The sequence below is a fragment of the Kogia breviceps genome, chromosome 1 (genome assembly GCF_026419965.1).
Source record: "Kogia breviceps isolate mKogBre1 chromosome 1, mKogBre1 haplotype 1, whole genome shotgun sequence".
Classification (NCBI taxonomy): Eukaryota; Metazoa; Chordata; class Mammalia; order Artiodactyla; family Physeteridae; genus Kogia; species Kogia breviceps.
The window spans coordinates 63,254,515-63,281,110 of record NC_081310.1 but is presented as its reverse complement, the minus strand read 5'-3'; the positions used below and the strand labels follow the sequence as shown (position 1 = coordinate 63,281,110).

At 46.3% G+C, this 26,596-nt stretch overlaps 1 protein-coding gene across 2 annotated transcripts; it reads right to left on the bottom strand.

The window, feature by feature from the left end:
* Nucleotides 1-3,396: 3,396 nt before the first annotated feature.
* Nucleotides 3,397-26,491, bottom strand: CD34 (CD34 molecule). Of its 2 annotated transcripts, none has more exons than XM_067032522.1 (8): nt 26,008-26,491; nt 15,951-16,133; nt 15,042-15,295; nt 13,932-14,012; nt 6,331-6,481; nt 6,045-6,097; nt 5,560-5,724; nt 3,397-5,009 (listed from the first exon to the last, which is right to left on the bottom strand). In XM_067032522.1, exons 1-8 carry the CDS (start codon nt 26,084-26,086, stop codon nt 4,995-4,997), a joined length of 981 nt encoding a protein of 326 aa, XP_066888623.1. In that variant the 5' UTR covers nt 26,087-26,491; the 3' UTR covers nt 3,397-4,994. The 2 variants fall into 2 exon arrangements, with proteins under 2 accessions (XP_066888623.1, XP_066888618.1); XM_067032517.1 differs by having other exon boundaries at nt 3,397-4,856; nt 26,008-26,414.
* Between the last annotated feature and the right edge of the window lie 105 nt (nt 26,492-26,596).

Below are 26,596 nucleotides of genomic sequence, written 5' to 3'. Positions count from 1 at the left end.
ATGGTACCTACTTCATAGGATTTAATTTAATTTTTGATACAGCATCTCAATTTTGATACAGTCAGTACTCAATAAGTGTTAGCCATGATGATGATGATGATGATGATGATGATTTAAAGGAATAAATGATGGAGCAAGTCCTATTGGCTCTACCTTGAAAACATCTTTTGAATTCCACTTCACCTCCCCACTTCCACTATTATCACCCTGCTCCCAGCCGTGAGCATTCGTCTTGATACCACCACTATAGTCTACTTGGTCTCCCTGCTTCCCCTCTCTTGCCTGTCTACCTCTATTCTCTACTTAGCAGCCAGCACAATCCCTTTAAAATATAAATCAGATCATGTTACCTCTCTGCTCAAAATCCTCCAGTGGGTTTCCCCATCTGCTAATAAAGCCCGAACTCCTGAGGCCTCAAAGGCCTGATGCGATTTGGCCTGTCGCCACTCTTCCCCTCACTCCCTCTGATGCAGCCTCAGCCGCCTTCTCGTCCTCCTTCACCTACAGCTTCTTGCACTTGCTAGAGTTTGCATCACAGACGCCTGCACTTGGCCTTCCCTCTGCATGGCCTGATCTCTCCCCCACTTCATTCTAGTGAACTGTGTTTTCAATTCTTACCTCCTGGAGGGTAACAACCGCACGTAGATACCAACTGTTACTCTCAATCTATTTTACACTTTCCATAGCTCTTACTACAGCCTGAAAACCTACGGATAGATTTGCTTAGATAAATGTGTTTGTTTCTCCTGCACTGGAATTGTAAGCTCCCTGAGGATTTGTTCACTGCTCCGTCCCCAGCCTCTAGAATGGTATCTGGCACATGGTAAGTGTTCAGAAGACTTGCTGAATGACTGAATGCTGGCTGTGGGCTTCTTGGGTGAGGGCTGTAGGAGTAGAGGCAGCATCCTGTTGCAGTAAATTGCTCAACTGCTACTGGTTTTACGTGAAGGGGAAAGGCAGGATTGTTCCACTTAGAGGAGTTGATGGGGCAGGGGGTGGGAGCAGACCTTTCACAGACAGGAGCACAGTAGCAAACCCCATGGAAGTGGAATTTCCCAACCAAAATACACTTGCTTGTTTGCTCTGTTTTCTGTAACCTTTGCTAAATACTTTATACATGTTTAATGCTAAAAAGCTGTGTCTCCTCTAGCATCCCTCACTCTGGTATGAATGTGTTTACTCCACATAGTATATCCTTCCATCCTCTGGCTGCCTAGGTCAGTAAATAAATTCGATGTACTATAATTTATAAGTAACACTGTTGAAACTCTAATGCCTATGGAGGCTGTAATCTGCCCTTCCCACCCTGTCCCCATTCCCAGCCCACCCCCGTAGTAGCATTTGTGTGTATTTGTGCCGGAAAATTAAATGTTTAAAAGGTTTACATTTTAAAGGTGTTTGCTATATATAACTGCTCTGCATTATTATAAAGCATTTTCAGGAAAAGAAAAAGGGCCACTCTGTCACCGACCTTTTTATCCAGGCTTAGGGGACCCTCCTCTTTATCCATTAAATGAAAATCTAGCAGAAGATACATCTAGGTATGCTTTTCCATAATGAACTATGTAATAGTTCAGGGTCAATTCTCCAGGGCTGACTTCAGGCACAGCAGAATAAAAGGTCCTGGGACCTGCTTGGCTGCTCAGGCCTGGGAGAGCACCCACTGATGAAATGCTCCAGAGGTGAAGCCCCAGACCTATCCTGACACTGTCCTCTCCAGCTTCAGGACATCCAACTGGAGGAACCCTGAGGTCCCTGCAGAAGGGTGGGAAAAGCTTCGGATTCAGGACACCTGAATTCTACATGATTTGGGCCAGCTACAGCCCCTATCAGGGCCTTAGTTTGTCTTTAACTGTACCATAGGGAGTCGAGTTGAAAGTATCTTTCAAGTCTCCTCCAGCAGTGACTGTCCATATTTAAATGAGCTTCAGGTGTGGGACTGCCCGCCTGCCGGGATTAGGCTGCTTAAGGGCAGGGCAGTAGTGGAGAGAAACCCAACATGGAGGCAGTTGAACTGAAGCTGAGCGGTAGGAGCCCAGCATGGCCAGCAGGTGGAGCCATTGTCACACCAGGATGTTCACACCAAAGGCGGGAAAGTTTGATTTTCTAGAAAGCAATGAGTCCTTCAGGGCAAGCTGTCCAGCATCAAAAAGAACCAGTCGCCACCCAACCCTACCCCCTAAAGACACACACACACACACACACACACACATACACACACACACACACACACACACACACTCTCTCTCTCTCTCTCTCTCCTCTCTCTCTCTCTCTCTCTCTCTCTCTCTCTCTCTCTCTGACAAACTCGGGGCAATATACTATTACAGGTTGCTGGGCCTGAGGCTGAAGGCATTTCAAAGACCCAGCTGCCTTTTCTTCTCCTCCCTTGTTTCCTGGGAGTCTGTACCCTGTACCACCAGCCTGACCTGGCCAGACTCTCCTCCTGTCCCTCTCATGGCCGGTTGTGTGACCAGAAAGAGGCCAACCTGACTTCTCTTTCTGATTACCATCTTCCCTTTCTCCAACCCCCAGCCATCACCTTCTAGGGAAACCTCAAGATTTCCTCCCTTTGCCTCCCCTGAGTCCTGGGGAGGAACCTCTGGTTAAAGCAGTTAGAGCAAAGAAACGGGGAAATGGGGGTAGGGCTGCTGAGGGGAAAGGTCTGGCTTTGGCCAGATAAGAATCGAAGGATCTTTTGTTTGGCCCCAACTGCTGCCACCACTGTTGACACACTTAGGAGTGTTTCCTGAAGCTCCTGATTGTCCAACAGCTCTCCCTCCCCCACTTCCTATGGTAGGGGCTGGGGGTGGGGTGTCTGGGCTCTGGGGTAGGGGGGCTTACAGATGGTTTTGCAGTTAGGCTGCTGTCTTCATGCAGAGGTGGAAAGCATCCCCTCCAGGAGCTGGCAGCCAGATCTCTAGACAGAAGTTCCCATACTGTCCTTCATTGTCTGCCCCCAGCTGGGGATGGGGACGGTGTGACTATAATAGAGGGTGCACAGGCCCTGGCTCCTTCTCTTTGTTTGGCATCTTTTGCATATGGTGACCAAAATGTGCCTCTATCTCAGAAAGGTGTTCATGAAGGGTACAGCTCCTAAGTCCTCAGCACCCTCCAATCTGAAACCCCCGTCGCATTCTGCCTGCTTTTCTTTCTGCGACTAGAAACATCAGCTTCCCTGAGGGCATCCCTGTTTCCCCCCCAGAGAGGGGAGTAGTTAGTAGGCTTAGACAAAAAGCAGCATCCTGGTTGGTACCTGTGTCCCCTGAGCTGGTCCCACCTCTTCCCTGGCTAGCCCCTCCCTACCGGGTCCCTGCGTAGTCTGGCCAGGTCTCATGGGGAGACCGCTGCTCTGGTCTTCAGGCACACCCGGCTGGGACAGAACCACAGAACAGATATGTTTCCGTATCACTTTAATTACAGTATTTACACACGCCATTTTTTATTCAGGAAAAAAAAAATCCACCCCATCTTCCCATCTCTGGAAAGTTCTATTTCCAATCGTCATTGAAACCAGGATCCCTTTTCACCCCTCTGGAATAAAACAGAAACAAAAACAGGACCTGGGTCACTCACAGAAAAGGTCGCTTGTGGTGAGGGTCCTCTGGAGACATGCTGGGGCCCTGACCACATGGGTTGCAGGGCAGTAAAAGGATTAAGGGCTGGGAAGGCAGAGACAGAAAGGAGTCTGCTGGGAGGCTGAGGCCACAGCTCAGCCCAGGAGTCAGGGAGAGGAGGAAGCCTCTGAGACAGAGGTTAAGGTCAGAACCTAGCCTCAGTGCAAGAGTCTTCCTCAGAAGCACACAGGTCAAGAGGCACGGCTCAGAGATCTGGTCCCACGGTCCTGTCTACTCTGAACCACAGGGAGAAACAGCAGCCCAAGCAGAAGCTCTGCGTGGCCCCACAGAGATGAGGGCCAAGCTACGTGCCCTCACCCATTTGTGTCCGTGTGTGTCCATTTGTGAACATGTGTGTGCATGGACCCCAAACACACAGACACAGGACATTGTTCTAAAACTTGGAGGGAGGGGCCGGGGCCTGTGGAGCTCAGGGAACTTGGAGAGCAAGAGGGGAGCTGGTGACAGACTCCACAGTGCCTCAGAGGGGGAATGAGGGAGATGGTTTAAGACAACATGATTTTCTGGCCATACCATTACAAAGGAGCAGGTGAAAGGGGTTGCTTTGGTTTCCCTAAAGCAGAGAAAGAAAATATAACGATGAAAGAGTAAAAGGCAAAGTCTCCTGGGAGGAAATTACAACCCAGAAAAGCCTGTGCTTTCCCCTGGGAGTTCCTATAATGAGGCAGAGAGGAGGGGGAAGGAAGGGGCCCCTGTGTGGAAGCTGCAAGCCCATCAACCCCCCCGCCCCCGCAAGGAGTTTCTCTGCACCTTGGCTTTCCCTATCACACCTTTACGCAGAGCAGCCCAGAGGCTGGGTGCAGGGAGCTGAATGTGGAAAGGGCAGGAGCTACCTGTCTCTCCCCAAGGTGGCGAGAATCCCTTGGCCTGGAACAGGGCAGGGTCCCAGGAACGGACTCCGAGGGGGTGTGCAGTGGGAAAGGGTGGAGGGTAAGGGAGGCTCCTCCAGCAGGGAGACAGCACGTGCTCAGGTGCAGGGAGGGGCTCCTTCCCCAGACTTTGCCCAGTCTCGCCCCACCCACTTGCCCCCCGTCACAGTTCGGTATCAGCCACCACGTGTTGTCTCGCTGAATGGCCGTTTCTGGAGGTGGCCTGGCCGGTGCCGTTCTCCTGAGCCCCTTGATTCACAATGGCCTTTCCCTGAGCCTCAGGGGAGGCCCCAGGGCCTGAGCTATAGCCCTGGCCTCCACCGTTCTCCGTGTAATAAGGGTCTTCGCCCTAGATGGTGTATAAATAAAGGAGCATTATCTCGTAAGCAGGGCAGCAGGAAGGGGGATGGGAGGAAGAGGAAGGGAGTAGGAGGGGAAGATGGAGGTTGCAGCTGCATGTGCAGACTCCTTTCTTCCTGAAGAGCGATCAAGGTTCCAGCTCCTAGAGGAGAAAGGACAGAGGAGAGGCACCACACCATGCCACAGCAGTTCAAGAGCCAGCTCCCGCCAGAAACTAGGCAGTCCCCAGGGTGCAATAACCTCCCCAGAGGAGGTGAAGGGCCAGAGGCCAAGAGTCAAACCCTGGCCTTGTCCTCTCTCATCCAGAACATGTCAAGAGTAGATTTTCCTTCCATGTGTCCCCTTGTGAGCCACTCGGTGCCCGTGGGCTTTTAACATGCTTGCAAATAAGTGGCTGATTTAGCAGCTTGTTCTGGTTTGTACCCAGCTAAACTACCCGAGGGAAAATAATAAATAGATGGCATGAACCACCCGCTACCACAGGGACCAGGGCCCCAGTTAGTGCCCCCTCCCCAATCTGCTATATATTGTTTTGACTTGTCCATGGATACAGTAATGTGCATACACGCATATTCCCGTGTGAGGGCACAGAACTGCCTTTGTTGGTATTTCTCCTCCCCCTCCATGACATTCATGGACCTCCCCAGGAGACCTAGCTTCCCATTTTCTTTGCCCTGGACCCTAGAACTGACCAGCCTTTCTCCTGTGGGGCTCCAGCTGCGGCGGTTCATCAGAAAATAGCCCGTGGTGCCCAAGACAGCCAGCAGGATCCCCGAGGTGACCAGTGCAATCAAGGTCTTTCGGGAATAGCTCTGGTGGCTCCCGACATCTTGTTCAGTGAAGCCTTGGATGCCCAGCTTGAAGAGAAGAGACAAAAAAGAGAGCCTGTCATTTGTGGAACATGGGTTCTAGACAAGGAGCCCAGTCCATGCTAGACCCTGTGTGTGACTCAACAGTGACTAAACCCAAGAAGACATGGACCTCAGGGATTTTCTAAACAGGACTTAAGACTGCAATCTCTTAATTAAGCTGCACTGTAAAATTTTGTTCCAAACATAGAAGGGAAAGGACTATTGGAGAAGGGTGGAGAGGTAGGAAGGGCAGGTCTGGAGAAGATAATTACTTTCTCCCCTGCTCGAGTGAATTCCCCTGAGACCCCTCATCTCAGAGAGCTTACCTCTTTCAGGTCAGACTGGTGCTTTTTCAGAAGTTGGAGCTTGCTGGAAAGTTCTAGAATTAGAAACAGAGGTTGCTGAATCTAGAAGCTGGAACAGCTCATCCTGTACTAGTCTAGAAGATGCTCTGATGGTGAGGGTACATCTCAGGAAGGTCTTTCCCAAAGCCAGCATAGCCCTGCTCCCTAGCACCTGTGCTCTCTGAGTGAAGATGCCTGATTTCTACCCAGGGTCCTCTAACCTCAGCCCCTCTCCTTCCCTAGACTTCAAGACAGATGTGCCCCTTACCTGTTCTGTTGGCCAAGACCAGCAGCAGGCAGTGAGGCCTCACCTCAGACTGGGCCAGGAGCAAGGAGCACACCCCGGCCCTGGCCTCAGCCTGCTCCTTCCCACACAGGACTCGGGTCAGTTCCTCTCCATTGTCCTTCTTAAACTCCTCCTGGGACAACAGAGAAAAATGGTGAGAAGGAGATGAGGTTACTAGTATACTCTGAACTGCATCCGGAGTCTCAGGCAATAGTTCTGATTAAAGTCACACTATTACCCTCAAAACAAGAAGAATCCTTTTTTTCTAAAATTCCAACTGAAGAAAAAAACCTTGCAAACTTCTTATATGCAAAAACCCAATAAGATAAAAACTCCAAAATCTTCCAGGACCAAAAGGTGGTCTTAGGTGGTACTGTAAGATGCCAGAGGATGAATTTAGGAAACATCATCTTACTGAAGGATTGCCCATGTAAACATACTATTCAAAGTAAATTCAAAAGAAATTACCAATAACAGAAAATATTAATAATGCAATACTAATGAAGAGAAAATCCTCTGTTTCAAGGTTACAATAGCCTCAAATATTGAAGGAAAAGCTAAGGGAGGTGAGGAATAGAGAACACACTTACGACTATAGATGTAACGGGATCCTCGGTCCCTTCCCTCTTACTCTCCAAGGGGTCTCACAAAGAGCATGGCTCAAACTCAAGGGGTGTTCTTGTCTAGTCTTCCTTTCCCCTTTCCCATTAGAAACATGGAACCCAGTTTTACATGAGGGTGACAGATTGCTCCAGGTGGCTGACAGAGGACTCAGGCACTCAGACTCAGAAGACAAACTCTGATTATCCTTCAACAGTTGAGTCCCAGAAATGGGATGAATTGGAATCACTGACTGTGCCCCTCTGGCACCGTGTGCTCAGACCTCCAGGATTTATTCCAATAGCCTCCAAAGGGAGTGGCCTCCCCTGCACAGAAAAGGAATCAAAACCAAGACTTTCTCCTCTGTCCAGATGGCAGATGGCAGGGGAGGAAATGCCTGAACGGCTCTGACAGCTTTCCTGTTAGGGGAAAACTGCTGGGGCGTGTGAGGGGCATCAGAACTGAGCCTCCGTGGAGAAGAAAGCTTCCTGTTTGTGGAGCAGTACTGTTCCTCAGGGCAAGGCCAGAGGGCCCTCCCAGCTTGGAAAGCAGCCTGGGTATTTTCCTACTGCTATGGCCCAAGGCAGGAAAACCCAGGCTCCTTTGCTCCTGCACAAGACAAGGTCAAGATTGACCTCAGATCCAGCTTTCTCCTGCCAGCTGGAATTCAAGGCTTTGGGGAGGCCAGAGAGCAGGACTACCTAACCTCCAGATCACAGAGAGAAGAATCCAACAGTAGCCTCAGAAGGTACCCAAGAGCCAAAGCTACAGAGAAATCAATTCTCAGGCCATGGCTGCTTCCCCCTCAGGAAAAGGATAGATGATGCAGGTATCCAAGGAAGTCCTTGGATAGAGGCTCTTCACAACAGCATTTGCTGTGGGGAGTCTGGGTACCACACTGGATGTGATCAGCAGTCTTCTCCCTCTCTAGGCCCGTGCCCCTTTGGAGAGCCTTGCCTTGCCTCTCTGTGAGCACCTCCCCCTCCCCAGCACCGGGCCTTCTGGATGAGGAGGAGGGAAACTCCTGCCTGGATGATTCTGGGCTTCCGAAGTGTCTCTGGTGGAAATGTGTCTTGTTTCTGAGAGAGGCAGGGCTCCTGCATAATCTAAACAAGCCAAACAAGGCGGCACCTCCTCAGTCTGCTGAGTCCTAGGAAGCTATTCCTCAACCAGATTCAGCTGTTCTGACAGTGATCAGGACCCGAATATGAGACACTGTGTGAAACCCTCTGCGCGTGTGTCAGGTATGGGAGCGGGGGAGCGGGCGGGACAGGTGTGGCAATGAATTCCACATGATCAAAGCTCTCATGGCCATGCATGGCCATGAAGATAAACGATGCTTCCTATGTCTCAGGCCCTATTTTAAGTGCTTTATGCATGGTGACTCATTTAGGCCTCACACAACCCTACGAGGTGGATCATATTATTCTCCCCATTTTATAGATGACGAAACTGAGGCACAAAGAGATTAAGAGGTAATAGAGCTAGTTACATGGTAAGAACCCTAAGAAAGGCACAGACAACTGCTATGGACATTCAAAGGAGGGTGAGCATACATCTGGTTTGGGATTATCAGAAGCAGCATCCTGAAATAGGCCTTGAAGAATGGGTAGCATGTATGCAGGAGAAGCTGGCAGGGAAGGGCCTTGGGAGTGGGGGTAGCACTACGAGGAAGCCCAGGAGTGTGTGAGCCTGTGACCTTCACAACCCTGGTTGCAATGAAGAACATGGCTTTCCCCCTTGGATTCCCATCCTTCAAGACTCAATTCCATCGCACCTCCTCAGTGAAGCCAGTTCTATCTTCCATTAGACTGGGTATCAGCCCCTGTTCTGCTATTAACTAGATTCTTTGCAAGTCATGCAACTCATCTGAGTGTCAGGCTCCTCAGCTGAAGACTAAGTAGGGGTGGTGACTGAAGAGCTGCTGTATGAAGAGTGCCTGGCAAGGTGCTTGGAGCCAAATTGGCACTGGATAAATGGCAGCTGTTACTATTACTATTAATAATAGCAATACCTCCTAGACTATACTGTCCACACTTCGATGTTTAATCACATTCTGTCTTACTGCTACTGTCATTTCTCTGTGACTAGACTATAAGACTTCTTAGGGGGGGGGGAGTGGGTGTACATTACATAATTTTGAACCCAGACTGCACGAAGCATAACACCAAACAAACAAGGACTCAGTGAATTGTTGTTCGTCTTAACATCCCAGGTGCTTTGGCTTCTACACAGGGTCCCTCCACCCCTTGTTTAGTTTCTTGGACTCAATTCAAGGGAATCCAGTGTCCAGCCTCCCTCCCACTCTGGAATCCAACAGCATCAGTGAATTGTGTTTGGGCCTGGAGAGGAGCAGGTGGGTCCTGAACAAAGCACAATATGCTCCTCCGGATGCTTGAAATAAACATCCTCCCCCAAGGGAGGCTGTGGGCAGTCATCATGGGAGAGTAGGCAGGAGGAAGCCACAGCCTCACCATTTTGCTCATGAGAATCAGATTGGTGGACCCCTAACTACATCTGCTTGCACATGTTACTTTATAAAAATAATAATCATAATAAAACTACCTAACTTTTCTAGAGTAGCATTCTCAAACTTTGCAAAGACTCTTAACATGTTAAAGAAGCACATTAAGTATGGGAGTTGGGAGAGAGAGGGACAGGTCTTTTTCTAAATGAACGTTAAGATATTTCCCAATGTTAAGATTCTAGGCTAAATCGCCTCTCTCTGTCCCTCCCACCCTCTCTTTCAATAAATGTATTGACTGTGGTGTCAGTTTGACAATGCAGCTAAAACACCTATTTTCATATAGAGACTGGAGTAATTAAAGGACCTGTTACAAGTCACGCAAGTGGGCAGCTGACCAAAAGTTAGGCTGTCCCAGATCTCAGGCTCTTTCCAGAAGACACGCTGTCTTCATCAGTCCTCCATCTGTAAGTTATTTTTTCTGCATGGAAAGTGACCTTTAGTGTTGGGGCAGAGGGCAAGGAAGGTGAGGGCTGGGGATATTATCTGGAGGCCGGAGGCAGCCTGCCTCCAATGAAGTAAATGTGACAGAACAAGGGTGATGTGAGCTAGCAGAGAAAATACAACTTCTGAGTATAAACATATGTGTTTCTGAGGAAAGGTAGTTCTGAAAAACAAACTGGAGGGCAAAGGACTTGAACAGAGATTTCTCCAAAGAAGATATACAAACGGTTAGTGAGAACATGAAAGGATGCTCAACATCATTAATCGTTAGGAAATGCCAATCAAACACATGTCATGCCCATTAAGATGGCTACTATCAAAGATGCAGAAAATAACAAATATTGGTGAGCATGTGGAGAAACTGGAACTCTTGTGCCCTGTGGCTGGGAATACAAAATGGTGTAGCTATTGTGGAAAACAGTATGGTGATTCCTCAAAATTTTAAAAATAGAGCTAACATATGATTCAGCAATTCCATTTCTGGGTATATACCCAAAAGAAATGAAATAAGAGTGTTGAAGAGATATTTGAACAGACATGTTCATAGCAGCATTATTAACAATAGCCAAAAGGTGGAAGCAACTCAAGTGTCCATAGGTGAATGAATGGATAAACAAAATGGGGTATGAACATACAATGGAATATTACTCAGCCTTAAAAAAGAAGAAAATTCTGACACATGCTACAACATGGGTGAACCTTGAGGACATTAGGCTAAGTGATATAAGACAGTCACAAAAAGATAAACATTATATGATTTTACTCATATGAGGTACCTAGAGTAGTCAAATTCATAGAGACAGAAAGTAGGATCATGGTTTCCAGGGGCTGGGAGCAGGGAGGAATGGGGAGTTGTTTAATGGGTGGAGAGTTTCAGTTCTGGAAGATGAAGAGTTCTAAAGATTGATTGTACAGCAATGTGAATGTACTTAACACTACTGAACTGTACACTTAAAATGGTAAATTTTTATATTATGTGTATTTTACCACCATTAAAATGATTCCTTGGTAGATTCCCCAATAGCTATAGCATAAGAGAATAGCTTATGGTGGACCAATAGCTATAGCATACGAGAATAAAGTAATCTCACATTTTGGAAATTATGTGGGAAACCACAACCACAAAAACTAAATTAACCTGATATTTCAGTGGAGAGAATGAAAGTCAGATATAGGGTGGCACATTCTGCTAATGAAGATTCTGAGATGTGGTAACAGGTGCTTGACAAGAATGTGGGATAACCTTCCCTCCCTCTGGCTGAAATAGGTGATTGCTGCCTAGAGGTGAAGGATGAGGAGCAAAAGGAGAGTAGTTGGGATAGAAATGTCTACAGAATGCATGTACAGAAGACAGGCCTAAATAATCCCCATATCAAGAGCTAACAGGTTGGATACTCACTATGTACCAGTACAAAATGAGTGGATAGCTGAGAACAATGCATGCATATTTCTGTTATGGGAATATACTAGATGGAAGAGCATGACAACATTACATAAGTACTCAAGGATGTGATGTTAGAGGAACCCATGTCTTTCATGCTTCTCATTAGGCCTGAGCTTCCCTCGATTAGAACCGGTGTGGTAAGGCTCTCTGACACCAAAGGTACAAATGCAACCTAAGGAAAATTAGGAGACACTACACCACTTTGGAACAGATTGATTATCAGACAAGCATGCAGTAGGACTCAAGGAAAAGGAATCTGGGACACAATCAGGAGCTGTGGCCAAAAATTCTGGAACAAGGATTGCTGACTGAGGAAAATTACCTTGTGAGGCAATGCTGCTTGGGGGTTGGGGCAGAGGAACCCTCAGGAAGACAGGGGTATCAACGGTGGGGTATCAACGGTGGTGGAAGGAAAAGGAAAACAATAGCACTACACAGGTGCTGCCATAGAGTTGATTCATCATGGGCAGTGCAGAAGCCTTCTTTAGGATATTGGAGGAATTGCTATCTTTTCACGTCCCTACTTGCAGATCCTCTCCAAATTGAGTAGAGTGCAGACCTTAGCTGTGGCACAGAATAGAGTAGACAGTAAGGACCTCAGAGAGAAAGAGACTGCAGCACAGAAAGAGGAGTTATTTCTGGAGTAGCAGTAAGTTTCTGGCACTTGTCTTGTACAATGACCCTAGTTAAATGTGAACTTTGAAGAGCAGTGGACAGACGTTTAGAATGAATTCTCTGCAGTTAGCTCTAAGTCGTTCGTCCAAAGAATTAGCATTCTGGCACAGACCACTGTGATGCACAAGAAAATAAGTGCTCAACCAAGATGATACAAAAAGAAAGAGAGGGAGAAGATGGTCATTTTTCTTGGCTATAATTAGCAAAGTGTTGGGCAAAAAAATTTTTTTAAATGACTAGAGTTGAAAATCAGCATCAGAAACACACAGAATGTTACTTGTACGTTGTATATTCATGCTTAACTATTTTGCAGATTGCACTTAGTTATTCCATTGTGTGAACCTGTGTCTTCAAAATTTGTGTTGTTTTTTTAAAATTGTAAGTTAAATAATTTTCTTAGGTATTATTTTAAAAGACCTGTGAGTCACAATGACCCAACTGATAATCATGAATAAGACACCAATAGTCAGAGTGGACAAAATAAGTAACCTAATGCCCTCTACAGACTACAGTATTTGCTCAGGCTCTTTCCAATCTATGCATGTCACACATCATATATATGGTTCCCTTAAATGGATTCCCACCTTGTAAGAAAACTTTTTTTTTTTTATGAGTAAATACCACTCTTCCTGTCATCTTATCCTTCATCCAGGAAATTGTTACTGTCAGGAAATTGGATTTACTGAAACAAAGCAAGGAGGTCTGCTATCATCATTAAAAATTAACACCATGCTGTACAGTTTACCAATGCAATAAGACATGAAACTGAAAGAAGAGGTATAACTACTAAAAAGAAGGAGAAAAGCAACATATTATGAGAAATAACATAATAGCTTATGTTAAAAATGAAAAATAATCATCTAAAAAGCTTCTGGAATCAATAAACAAGTTAAAGAAAATGACTAGACCCAAGATAAATATTAAAAACTCAATGAACTTTCAAATATACCAGAAAAATCAATTGGAATATATCATGGAAAATCTATATTATAAATAAACCTTAAGAAATCCATAAAACCTAAGGAAAAAACATTTTAAAAACTAAAAAAAGAAGATACTGAACAATACCAAAGAAAACCAGAAAAAAATAGAGGGATTTTAGAGCAGTTCCAATTAAAATTTTAATGGTTTTGTGGTTTTTTTGAATCTTGAATAGGTGTTTCTAAAATTTTTCTAAAAGAACAGATGAAAAATGCCTTACATTTTTATAGTGTAATAAGCAAAGACCTGCTTGGCTGGATATTAAAAGTGCTGTAATATAAAAGTATAATAACTTAAAAATTTAAAACAGACAAAAAAAAGACAAACTAAACAAATAAAATCTCTCTGAAGAATATGCCCTAGGACATATAAAAACTTAATACAAAGTAAAGGAAGCATTCCAATCAATAAAGGAGAGGATCATGCAATAAATAATGCTAGGGGAAATGGTTATATGGAGAATGCAGCATTTACAGCAAAAAAATTCTTTGTATATTAAAGAGTTATATGAAAATAATAATAAATAAATTGATATTTTAGGTGACTAGTTTATATTTCATGAAGAACTTTCTTAACATAAAAGCAAACTTAAATCTGAATATATATATATATATATATATATATATATATATATATATATATAAAATGTACAATAGAGGAGGGAAAAAGTAAATTTAAATAAAATTGTCTTTTCCTTCTTTGTCCACCAGATGGGGCCTCTCACTCCTTAAATCCAAAGCTCAGTACTCAAAGTAGCCTGTCCATGTTAAACTCCCCCCTACCCTCTCCCAAGTCAGTCCCCTACCCTCTCCCAAGCCAGTCAGTCCAAGACTTGCCTTCAGGACATTCAGAAGGAATTTTGGGAAGAGAGGGACGAGTAAGGAATTGGGGATGGAGGTGGGGGCTTTGACTTACACAGCTGGAGGTCTCATTTAGTTCCAGGCAGATACCTTGGGTCAATTTCACTTCTTTGACTCTGGAACATTTTATTTCTCCCTGTATTAAAAAAAAAAAAAGTAAATAAGCTAGCATCTTTGCCCTTCATTTCTTCCCCACCTCTTTTCTGGTTTGATTTCTGTGAGATACTCTTTAAAGAGGCTTTAAAGAAAGGAAATTTAAACATTTTGTTAGGAGATTAGAAATTTATGTCATATTCTTCTTTTACCTCACTTCCTAACCCATCAGATAATCAAAACTTTTGTTACTAGCCTGGGCTTGCAGGCAAGTAGCTATTTGTGACCTTAGTAAACATTAGCTTGGATGGCGCAGAAATGGAAGAAGGGAGGATCTTTTCCCCTTTGAGCTGTTTTCCCTCCAGTGAATTACACACTTGCAGGGAAACAGATAATGAGGAGGCCAGGCAGATCCTGGTGATGCTCATTTTCCTCCTGGTCCCTTAGGACTCTCCAGATTTCTATTCTGGCTCCTTTAAAAACAGAAACCAGGCAGGTCCCCCATGCCTGCCTCCAGGCTCCATGCCCTCACATTTTCTACTCTCCCTGCTAAAAGCTGTTGATAGCAGCAGGCCCCAAGGCTGAGAAAGGCAGGTTGAGCTCAACATCCCTGGTCTGCCTACCTCCTCACTGCCTCTCTACTACTGGCATACCACCAAACCTTCTTGCATAGAGGAAGTGGTGTTTGCCCTAAACATTTTGGGAAAAGCAGCGCCATTAAGTAGAAGATGGTTTCCAAATATGCCCAAAGGCGAGTGGTACCCTAGTCAAAGATTAGACCAAGAGGTACCGGAAAGAACCACAGAGAATTGGATGGATTTCCGAGAATCCTCTTTATTCTCTACTTCCTAGAAATATAGTACCCACGGCACAGATCAGCCTTGCTACCCAACTCTACCCCTCTCCTCCCTTTTCTATCCCTTCCAGCAATATTTATGCTGTACATTTTTCATGCTAACTCCTGTATGACCCAAATTCATTGGTTGGGATAAGCAGACATTAAGGGGAAGAGAGAGCTTGCATACATATGAAGTGAGGGGGCAGTCTGTCATTTTTGGCCTGATTCACCCACCTTGATGGTACTTGGCATAGGAGAAAATGATGTATAGGGGTTAGTGGGAGATGTCACAGGGCTGGTGCTATTGTATGGGGAATCTGAAATATTTCCAGGTAACATGCTGGGCTGCAAGGTCATCTCTGAAGTTGTAAAGTTGATGGGGGTAGAAGACACTGTGGTTGCTAAAGAGGTCTGTGACTGGACAGAAGAGTTCATGGTTCCAGGGACTGGGGTGATCCCAGAGGTAGATGTGAAATTGACTGTAGGCTCTGGAATTGACCAAAACAGAAATGTGAATATATGCACATTGGCATAAACACACACACACACACACACACACACACACACACACACACACACACACACAAACACATCTCAGTTCATTGACATAGGCACGGACTTCAACCCAGAAAAGGGAATTTGGGGAGTTAAGAGTTACTTCATGTCTTAACCCTTACCAACTCACTTCCAGCCAGCTGTTGGAACCATAGCTATAATCATAGAATGTATTAGAGATGTCCTCAGGACTCTGAAACTGAACTGGAAATTGGTCCACCCTAGAGATGTCAAAGGCCACCAATTTGAACCTGTACACAGTCTGCTTCACTTAGAAGAGATCAGAGATCTCTACAGAGTCCTTATCAGATCCTTATTTTATCACTAAGCTGAACTCAAAGAGTGCAAGGCGCATTACAAATCAGGATCAGCAGCCAAGGCGTTGACTTGAGAAAGCTGTCACTACAGGAAGAACTGTCTAGCACTTACTTCAGGGTACCCTAAGCATGATACTCAAGCCACTATTAAAAGGGGCTTGTATGTTTCCATCTGTGAGGGAAATAGAGGGTGGGGGTATTTGCATATATCCTAATACTTTACCCTAGTGCCAGCAGCATTCTTCTGGGGCCTGAGACAAACACTCTTTACCTGAGATGGCTGCTGTGTTCCCATTGCTGTCCTGAGAGACAGCATAGAGGCTGATGTTTCCAAAAGTAGTTGATATTGTGCTTTCCTGGTTGGATATAGTTGTAGGGACAGTTGAAGATATTCCTGGGGTAGATGACTTTGTGGCAGTAGTAGTCAAGTTCTCTGTATTTGTGAACCCAGAGGCTATAGAGAAACAAAGAAGAAATATCAGAACCCAAATCATCCTGGAGCCTCATGGCATCACCTGATTCAATTTATTGACTTTAGGTAGAATCCATCTAGAACATCCCCTGCCACCCCTGGCAACAGAGCAGAACAAGGACATCCTCCTGGACATGTGACTAATTTCTCACTAAATTTTTCCTAAAGAAAGAGAGAAGGAAAAGTTTGCATGCATCAAACATCTAGTATAGTATTATTTATAGGAGGGAAAACTTGCAAGCAGCTAAATGAATTACAATAGGATAGATGCTATATGCATTTAACATACCATAATCATTGCAAATAAAAAAATGCAAAAACTATAGCAGCATGAGAATATGAGGCAATGCTCATAACATGCTAAGTAAAATATTAAAATTTCAAATTACACCTGAATAAACACTGCCAAGATCTAAAATGTGCGAAAAGATGTGCCTCTATATCCTTTTTAATGTATCCTTCTCTTCAGCCAATGTATTAACTCTTGGAATAATCACTAGATTGACACCATCTCTATGTAATCCTTTAAAAATCTTCTATCCTCCCTAGATTCCCCCATTACCCAAATCCTTTCATTCTTTCCTTTTATTGAGGAACTGCAGCTAGCAACCCCAAGATTTCTTTCGGGAAGCTCCGACCTAGAAATCTAGCTGATGGACTAGAGAGCATAACGCTTGGTTTCTCAACAAATGTCCTGGGAACAGAGAGCTTAGTCCTGGCTCTGTCAATAACTCTGTAACTTAATGTGTGTGTGTCTCAGTTTACTAATTTTTAAAGTGAGGGATTATTGGGAAAATCAATGAGATAACAAAGGCTAAATTGCTATAGTATAACGTTCCTGGAACTAGTTATTCTCTGAAAATTTTCCTGCAGGTTCTTACCCTTCCATTTTTCCTGTGGTATCCAGCAGTGCCATCCTTAGACCCAGGAAGGAGAAGCTACCTGTCTGGACCCTGCACTTTAGAGCCTACACTCTGTTCCTCTTCCTGCCCTCCCTGTCCCCAAGCTACGAGGAGTCCATGGGGCCAAGAGAGGTGTACCCTCTCTTCTAGATCATGTGTTGGGACCAGAAGTCCTAGAACTTCTTGCCCAAATGGCTCTTTGCTCACTTGAGGACCTGCATGGGCCTCTTCTCCCAGTCCATCCTTCCAAATGTGAACTGCAGCACCAGGGTGTGTGACTCCAAGGCCCAAGGGTGGCCAATGGGTGGCTGTTTGCAGGGAGAAGGGTTAGAGCTTAAGATCTAGCCCCACCTTGTAGGTGGGGTGTCCCTTGCCTTCATGCAAGATCCCTTACAGTATGGACCAGAGCCATGAGTAAGAAGAAGAGAAGAGGGTAGGCAAGGGCCGACGACCATCTCTTCCTGCTAAGCCACATTGTGGCATTGAACTCCAAGGCTCTGAGAGTCCTAAATACAAATCTGGCCTTCCAGGTGGCCATGAAGGTAAGTTTTTCAAGGTAAGAGGATAGACGATATTTTATTTACCATATGGTTGGCCTGATTTATAACTTTGAAGTATTTAAACATATAATATGTGGTACTCCATTGTATTCTTAGCTTGAGCCCTGTAAATATTAGCAGTAGACTTGGTATTCAGAGCTCATACCCGGCAGTAGCATCCTCAAGGAAAGGCACCTGAGGGTCCCAGGCCACCCTAAAGCTCATCTCTAACTTTACTGATTGAAACCTAGGCCTACATTTTACAGAAGTTTCTGGGTAAATAGCAGTGCAAAATGACGCCTCTTCTTTCCCTCAGCGTCAAGGTGGAAGTTAGGCATTAGTTTCAAGGCAATGAACCTGAGGCCAAAAGTTTCCCCTAAAGGTAGTGGCAAGTCTCACTCTCCCTCATCTGCCTCTCTTCCCAGCCTGCTGCCGGTAGGTTGATACTCATGGTGAGTACAAAACTCATATCTCAAAATTATAGGGCAAGTGAGGAGGAGGAACAAGTGATATTACTATCTCCGTTTTAGAGGTAAGAACCTGGATCACCAAGGTTTTGGCCAAGAGGGAAGGCCATCATTCATGCAGGGCAAGAGCAATGGGACCACTGAGGTTTAGCTGACTCTTGAATAGAAGTAGCAAGAGGGTCAGGGGGTCCAAACTGCTAAGGATCAGGATGCATCTTCCATATTTTGGAGAGAAAAGTATGGGCTCCTGTCTGGCTGGGCTAGGGGGCAGTAGTGGGTGGGGAGTGGATTTATCAAAATAAAATAGATGGGGAAGCAGATCCAGTCTTCTTGTCCTTAAATAAGTCCCTCTCAGCAATCTGACCCTAAGGTATGAGTTCAGCTCAGGGGACAGGTGGTGGGAACATTTGGACACTGAACCGTAGGACCATCCTCTCAAGGTACTATTCCAAGGCACCACTGGAACTCCCCCTTGACATCACTCTTCCTGCCCACCCTTTTTTCTTCTTCCCACCAATACATCAATTCTTGGGAATCCCATCTGGCCCAACCTGGCCCAGCCCTCTTATCTCCCCAGAGAAAGCTGGGCCTGGCTGAGGTGATGTCATGCTTATGAACCCCCCTCCCCCAGGGCCTCCTTCACCCAGACAAACAGTTTTGAACTTTTCCAGATGTGAAGAGAGACCTGCTGCTAGCTCTGAGGACAGACGTGTCTGTTCCAGATGAGTGAAGCAATCCTGGACCCAGGCCAGCTACTGAGCCACCGGGGTCAGGCTCCCGGCTGCAGCTGCCCCCTCCCACCCGCCCCTCAGCCAAGAACTGAGGAACAGGTTGCAGGATCTGTCTGCAAATGGAAAGGGAACCCCAATCTCAGATTTATGTCCCTGAGCCCAGGGTGAGTGGGGAAGCCTCTGAGACCCTAGAGAAACAGGACAAAGAGGAAAGGCAGAAAGGCAAGGCTGAGCAATGGGGTACATATGAGCTGGTGTTGGGCAAGGGGACACCTTGGCAGAGCCCTGGGAGCCAATCCTGACCTACACAGCAGAGGCTGTCAGTAGAGACTGGAGTCTCTTGTTTTCACAGTCTCTAGGGCTCCCTTTCTCGTGCTCCCATGAAGAGATGGGTCTTGGAGGAATGACATTTATAAGAATCAAGACTGACCACAGGTTTGTTCTTATCCTATATTCCCCCCCACACACCCATGACATTAAACCATCCAATGCTGATCTTTCTTTATCTGAGCTTCTTATCCCCAACTCTGCGTGGAAGTCATAGCAGCCTACCAGCCAGATCCAAGAGACAATCGATGAAACCTCCACCCTATTCCACTCTAGACTGGAAGAACAGCCCTTACCCCCAACCCAACAGAGCATTATACTACAATTTAAATTTGAATGAAAGGCTATCTTCTGTTGTTTACTTCTCACTCCATCTTTATTAACTGTGTCTCCCTAAGTACCCTATTTGCCTCTACCTACCCTACTTGATCTCAACCCATGAACTTGGGACAAAAGAAGACAAGGTATCAGGAAGTTAGCAAAATGAGGGTTCCAAGAAGCCAAATAGATGCCACAAAATTCATGTTGTAAAAGTCATGCATTTAACTTACAGGTACCTATTTCAGAGGCAATTATTCTTGTTTTACATGCAATTCTAACAAACTTGTTTATCTGATATCCTAGCTAAAGCTAAAAATTAGAAAGAGAAGCAAACAATAGAAGCAAACAATAAGGAGAAGCAACAGTTGAAAATGAATAAGCAGCAATAAATGAAAAACAGACATGAATATCAAACACCACACTAGTCTGGAAGCATTTATGGTAGGAGTAAATGAAAATATACACCTTCATAGGCATTAATGATGTCACTGAGTTGCACCATAACCGAATTATTTTCATGATACAACTGAGTCTGAATGTTAAAGCCCTTTTTTTCCTGATACACTAAGAAAGCAGAAACATATGTAACATGTTTCTAAAAGATTTCTACCTACAATTAGTAAATTAAAGATTCTTTTAGTCTTTAAAGGGGGTTTACAAATTCCCAGAGATCCAGAAAGTTCTGCTACCTAAATTACTAAATTCCTGTACTTTAGGAGAAGGTTTTTTCCCCCTATGTTTGGTCTTGTTTTTCACAGACCCTCTGAGTTTTAGGTTTTGCTGGTGCTGTTTTCTCATCTCCTAGCCAGTCAGCACCGTTCTGCCCATTCATTCAAATTCTAGCACCTGGCCCAAGAGGAGTTTCTTGGAGGAGATCCTGGGTATCTTAGATGCAGTACTAGGAAGAGGGAACAAGCTGGCCTCTGCTGGGAGCCCACAGCCTGCGTTGATGGTTGATGAGATGACAGGAGAGCCTCAAAACAAAGAGCTCGGGCTCTGTAATTGGACCGTGTTGAAAGGCTCCTCTACCAAGTTCTAGCTGCATGGCCTCCTCGGGAAGCTTCTTCACCTCTCTATACCTCACCTGTAAAATGGAGAAAATAGTCCCTAGCTCCTTGTTGTTTAGAGGAATAAAGGAGATGGAGGGTGTAAAGCAGTTGCCTGTCTGGTAAATGCTCAAGAAACAGTGGTTATCTTTAGGAGAGGTCCCTTTTTTCCTGCTTCTCAGAGACCTTAAGACACATATCTCCATGACTTATCTGGCACAAGATCATATATGCTGCTTCCTGAGTATAGGTCTTGTCACCTTGGTTACATCATAGGTTTCCTGAGTGTGGGAACCATCTCTCATACTTGTCTGTATTACTCAGGACACTGAGCACAGTCCTCTGAGTTCACAATAAGCACTTGGGTTGAATGGCAACTGCATCAGGAGTGTTCACACTGACCACTTCTATGTAGAACCCTGTCATTCAATGCTATATTTTAAGAGGGAATTTATTTAATTAAGGGAGTGTCCACGAGAGGATAACCAGAACTAGGAAAGTTCTAGAAACCAAGTCATATGGTTGAGGGCTTAGTGCTGTTTCATCTGGATCAAGGGTTGGCAAGTATAGCTGGTGGACCAAATCCAACCCATGGGCTGTGTGTTGTTTGGCCAGTGAGCTAAGAATGGCTTCTACATGTTTAAAGTGTTGTAAAATAAAGCAAAGTAGAGTATGCGTCAGAGACCACATATGGACTCCAGAGCCTAAAATATTTACTATCTGGCCCTTTACAGAAAAAATTTGCTGATTTTTGATACAGAAAGGAAGAATTTGGGGAGAGAGAATAAATACCTTTCTTCAAGATTCATCTCACTCATTCATTCATTCTTGTTTTCCTGAAGCGCCACCAAACTCAGCATTGTGCAGAGCACAGGCTAAGAGAAGATACCTTTCTACTGCTAGGTGTTAGTGTCACTAGAATTTAAATAAATGCCTGTCCTCAAGGAGCTTATAATCTAGTGGAGCAGACAAGAAAGGTTGTTAAGGATTGTCATGAAGAAAGATCAGATGAATTCTGTGAGAGTTTAAGGAATAGAATTGCAGTTAATGATTAGAAGCTATATAAAGGCTAATTTCATTGCAGTACAAAAAAAGCTAATAATCATGGGATTTTTTTTTTTTTTTAAATAGAATGAACTACTGTGGGAGATAATGAGCCACCCATCTTTCCTGGGAGCATTCAGGAAGCATCCCTGCTATGGGTCTCGGTGGGTTTGGGTCATGTTGGACTAGATCAAAGAACTGGGCTGATGCCTTCCTATACTGCAGAGGCTAAGCTGAGGTATGAGCATAAAAAAAGTGTCTGTGGCCTGAGTGTTCCCAGGGTACTGAGACTCCCCTTTAATATTCAAATAGCATGTCCTAGCCGCCATCCACTTCCTGTGGAACCCCAATATCTTGAGCTTTCCCTGGGGGCCTACGTTTCTCCCAGTCACCTCTTTCTCCATTTTCCTAATTGCCACCGACCCCTGTCTCACAGCTCTGTGCCTCTCTGTCCTCAGGCTGCAGGAGTTCTCGTTCTACACTACTGCACCATGGGTTTGCCAAACACCCATTCCTTTATTTCCTTTATTCCCCCCACCCCACCCCAGAGCACCACTAACAGTGTTACAAGGCCAGTGCATGTTTTTTGGTGTGTGGTTTTTTTTTTTTTTTTTTTTGCGGTATGCTGGCCTCTCACTGCTGTGGCCTCTCCCATTGTGGAGCACAGGCTCCGGACGTGCAGGCTCAGCGGCCATGGTTCACTGGCCCAGCCGCTCCGCGGCATGTGGGATCCTCCCAGACCGGGGCACGAACCTCGGTCACCTGCATTGGCAGGCGGACTCTCAACCACTGCGCCACCAGGGAAGCCCAGCCAGTGTATGTTTACTGAAGGTTTGAGATCATGGAGGGAGATTACAGCACAGCCCAGAAGAGACAAAGGCATAATCTTGAAATCCTAGGCTAGATATTCCTATGCTAAACAGCCGGGCCACAACATAAGGAATTTTCCCAGCCAGGTCTTTTCCACCCTCCACTCACTACTGTTCCCTACTTCTCCCAGCACCTCCCCTCCTCTCTCTATGTTCTCCTGGCCTCTGGAGTCCTTTAGCCTTTTGTCTCTAGGGCCCATCAAATACGAAGTTCTACTTTATTTTATCATGTTCAGCAATTCAGCCTCCTGTCTGCCACTGCACATCAAAGGTTTGTCCAGGGGTCTAGGTTTTTTCACCCAGATACTCATTAAGGCATTTTCTTAAATAATGGAGCTGGCTACCTAGAGATGCTGCTCTGCTAAGAAGGTATCGGTGGTGGGTCCTTTGGGGTTTTTTTTCCCTCTTAAACCAGGAGCAAACTTCCCAATGAAGCCAGAGGTTTTTCCTTTGTATTCCAAAGGGAAGTGATTCATTTCAGTGGTCTCCAGAGTGTAGGTCCTAGGAAGTACACCCTGGTATACATCCCTGTTCATTTGTATCGCATTCTCCCAGGATGCATGAGTCTTTCTCCTTAGCAAAGTCTAGGGCCCTTGGGACTAAAAATCGTAGATACTGTGTTTTTATTTCTTAGCTAAGGAAGGAAGAGAATGTTCTCATTAGGGAAGTCAAAGCCCAGAAAAATATGGAAATTCTGCCCTGGCGACTCCAAGCATTTTCTTTTGGAGGGTGTGTTTTATTCTTTTTCCACACCTTCACATTTTCAGTTCCCCACACTCAGGGCCATTTAGTGACATCCAGCAAAGTCAATGGGAGAAGGAGGCCCAGGCACCCTGAGGGTGGAACTGGGTAACTATCCAGCTCTGAAAGTAAGCCCAGGCCCTCCTGCCCAGGATCTAAAGGAAATCAGGCAGTGAGACGGTAAGAAGTGGAATTTGTGGCTCCTTTTGATTTGTTTTTGTAAGACTCTGAGTCCGAGTTTATCTGTTGCAGTTTGGCACTTCTTGCCCTGAGCTTTTGGAGACAAAGACTCAGAGAAGGAAGGAGATGAGAACTAGTGAATGAACAGGCCCAGGAGGTGGAGCCAAAGGGATAAGAAAAAGATGCCCAGGCTCGTTTTATCAGTCAAACAGGAATGTTGCCGAAGATTTGCATTTGCAAAGGCTATGCCAGCTGGGCTTGGCCCTACAAGGGGGAGAACTGGGGACCACGGAATTAGTCAGAGGTCCCAAGGCTGCTCCTTCTTGGTCGCCATGTGGCAGAGAGTCAAAGGGTGGAGTCCTCTCCCCTCCGGAAAATATCTGATAAAATTCTTTTCCGTTTTCTTTTTTCCCCTCTTACACGTAGCCCCAGACAGGATATGGGTGTGGGGTCAGCAGACACGAAGGACCCAAAGGAAGGAGAGGAATGTGAAGGGGTGGGACTTGTTAGGGAAAGAGGAAGGACAGCCTTGGAGGACTTGGAGGAAACAGATACCCTGGGCCTGACAAATGGGGTTCCCTGATTACCTGAAAGATTTCTCTTTCCAGCTGGTGGTGTGGCAGTGTTACCTGGTGGCCTCTCAGTGCCCACCCTGACTCTGGTCACCACCCAGAGCCACCCCATCTCCAACAGAGAAAGTCCACTTTTGGTTGGCTGCTGTACCCAAGCCCAGGCCAAGTTCTCACAGCGACAGAAGAAAGACCTTCCCAGAACAAAGCTCTTGGTCAGGGTCAGTGAGGAGAAAACCACAGAACCCTCTTCTGCCCTAAAGTTCACAGTAACAATAGCACAGAGTTTCTGCAATGCTCCTTTGTTAGCCTTTCAAGGTACAGTCACTCACCCATTCCAGTCACCCCACAGTATAATAGAAAATGACTCCTAGTATTATATAAAAACAAACCCTAGAAAGCTCTTGGGGAATGCATAAAGCTACACACTGGCCTCAGCAGTCTGGCAAGATTAAGCATAGGGACCCAGGCCCCAGTGCTCATCCCCAAAGCAGAGACACTGAAGTTCTCAGCATATCTGCCCAAGGTTTTGCAGAGGTTAAATCGCTCTCCCCGTCCCCACTGTTTCAGGCCAAGGAGAGACTGAGACTGGCCAGCTGAGGAAATAAGAAAAGGGTGGGCCTCACTCGGCCCAGGACCAGGTCATCATGAGTTGTGAAGCCAAAGGAGAGTAGAGCATCGGATAGGAATCTGAGCCGCTGGTCAACTCACCCCATTGTGAGATGCAGCCAGGCCCCAGGGCAGTTCCCCATTCTAGGGCTTCAACGGACACCTTAGTGACAGCTTTTTCCCTGCCCCAAAGGGCATGTCTGGGGCTGTCAAACAGGTCAACCCAGAGCCTTAGAGCTTTCTCCAACTGGGAGACCAGTTGGTCTCCCAACTGGGTGGACCCAAAGGGGGACAGCAGAGGAGACTGAGAGCAAAGAGGCCTAGCTGGCTGGCCCAGGTCACTCTGGGGGGCCATGGTGGGTGGCCTTTAGGAAGCAATAAGAGTAGGGAATTGGGAGTCCTAGAGGCCTGGAAGCAGAATCTTGAGCCAAAGGGAGAATAACTTACAATGTTTAAATCCTTCTAAGTGCAATGAGATGAGATGGAGAATGTTATCCCCAAATGAAAGCAATTATGAATAGACATTTATTGAGTGCCTACTAATTTTTCTTTTTAACCAAAGTAAGAGCAAGAGCTTAAGAAGTCAGGGAGGATGTGGATAAGCAAAGGAGTGTCCACCAGTCTGCTGATCTGTCCACTCGTTTTAGAACTTGGAGAAGAAGGGCAGGGGAAGAAAACTCCAAAATGTAACAAGTTTGAGTTTGTGCCAGGGTGAGGGGTTGCAGTGGGGAGAGGAAGGCAGGGCACAGAACAAACTCCATCTACCCCGTGGCTTCTCTCCAGTGGAATGGAGAAGAGGGTGTCAGAAGACGGAGTGTAACTTAGCTTTCCGATCTTAAATGCAAGAATATTTTCACGGACTGTTCTTCATTCCAAACTCCCCATGTCACCTAACTCAGTCTGCCTCCTGGGCCTCTGGACCTCGGACCTGGGGCCTCATCCCGGGCTGGCTTCGCTCTGGTTCCTTGAACGTCCAATTCTGGTTCCCCCTGTCCTAGTGGTCAGTGGGTACCAACGCTCTCTTCCCAGGAACCGGCTCAGGCCGCAGCTTTCTGAATCAACCATCAGTCACGAAACTTTCCTGCTTCTCTCCTCCCCTGTCTCCTGGCTCTGGCTCCAACTCTGCACTCTGCTCCTTCGGCAACGCGAAAGGACACTGGCATCTTCAAAGAGCTTTACTTTAGAGACGACTTGAGAAGAGCCTCATTGACTCTGGGAAGCCTCCGGCGCGCCCTCCGATTTACACCTGGGCTAGTTCACGCTCACAGTGTGGTCGCCTTCCCGGCGCGTCCCACCCCCACCCATTCCCAGCGGAGGCACCAGTCCCCATTGGGCTCGGTTCAAGCGGCCCCGGTCCCACCAAGCCAGGAGCAGCCGTGGGCGTGGGGGCGTGGGGTGGGGCAGGGGTCCCTTCGCTCCGCCTAACTCGGCTGTGCGCGCTCTGCCTCCGGGAGAGCGTCGACCCTCCCCGCCACCAAGTCGGCCGGGCCGGGCGCGCGGCCCATACTCACGCAGCAGACTCAGCAAGCAGAGCGCGGTCCAGCCCCGCGGCATCCCGCGCCCAGCGCGCGCGCCTCTGCGGACGAGCATCCTTCCCGCGCCGCTCCCGAAGAGATGCACAGAGCCCGAGACGCTGCTTGGCCAGGCCCGGACGCGCAGCTCCCGCCCCTCCGCCCGAACGTGGGGTGGGCGAAACTTGCTTTTCCCCTCCCCTCCCTCTTTAGTCCTGGCACGGCCAACCCCTCTCCTTGGCTGCCACTAACGTGAGCTTCCCGCTTGGTCCCAAAGGCGGAGGACGTTAGGAGGGAGGCTGGGGTTGCCGCTGTCGAGGCCAAAAAAGGTTTTGTGAGGGCCCCAGACGTCTTGTTCAACTTTATATAGAGGCCCCATCTTCTTAAAGCTCGACTTCACTTAACTTTAAACCACTTTGTGTCAGCCTTGCCGGTGTCCAGGGCAGGGGGCGAGTTTCCTCTGTTTTTTTTTTTTCCATTTCCTTTCCTTTTTGCTTTTCTTTAAGTTTTAAGCTGAGAACAATCTTGCAGATGGAATCTACCAGTAAGGACCTGAGTTTACAAGTGTGAGCATTTTGCTAATCAGGTA

What these genes read in the sequence shown, in the direction of transcription:
- CD34 (XM_067032517.1), bottom strand. Translation starts at nt 26,086, where the DNA reads ATGCTCGTCCGCAGAGGCGCGCGCGCTGGGCGCGGGATGCCGCGGGGC. An exon ending in GAACACAGCAGCCATCTCAG is followed by an intron (nt 15,296 to 15,950) that starts GTAAAGAGTGTT and finishes GGTCAATTCCAG; the next exon opens with AGCCTACAGTCAATTTCACA. An exon ending in GCCCCACAGGAGAAAGGCTG is followed by an intron (nt 4,857 to 5,559) that starts GTCAGTTCTAGG and finishes TACACCATCTAG; the next exon opens with GGCGAAGACCCTTATTACAC.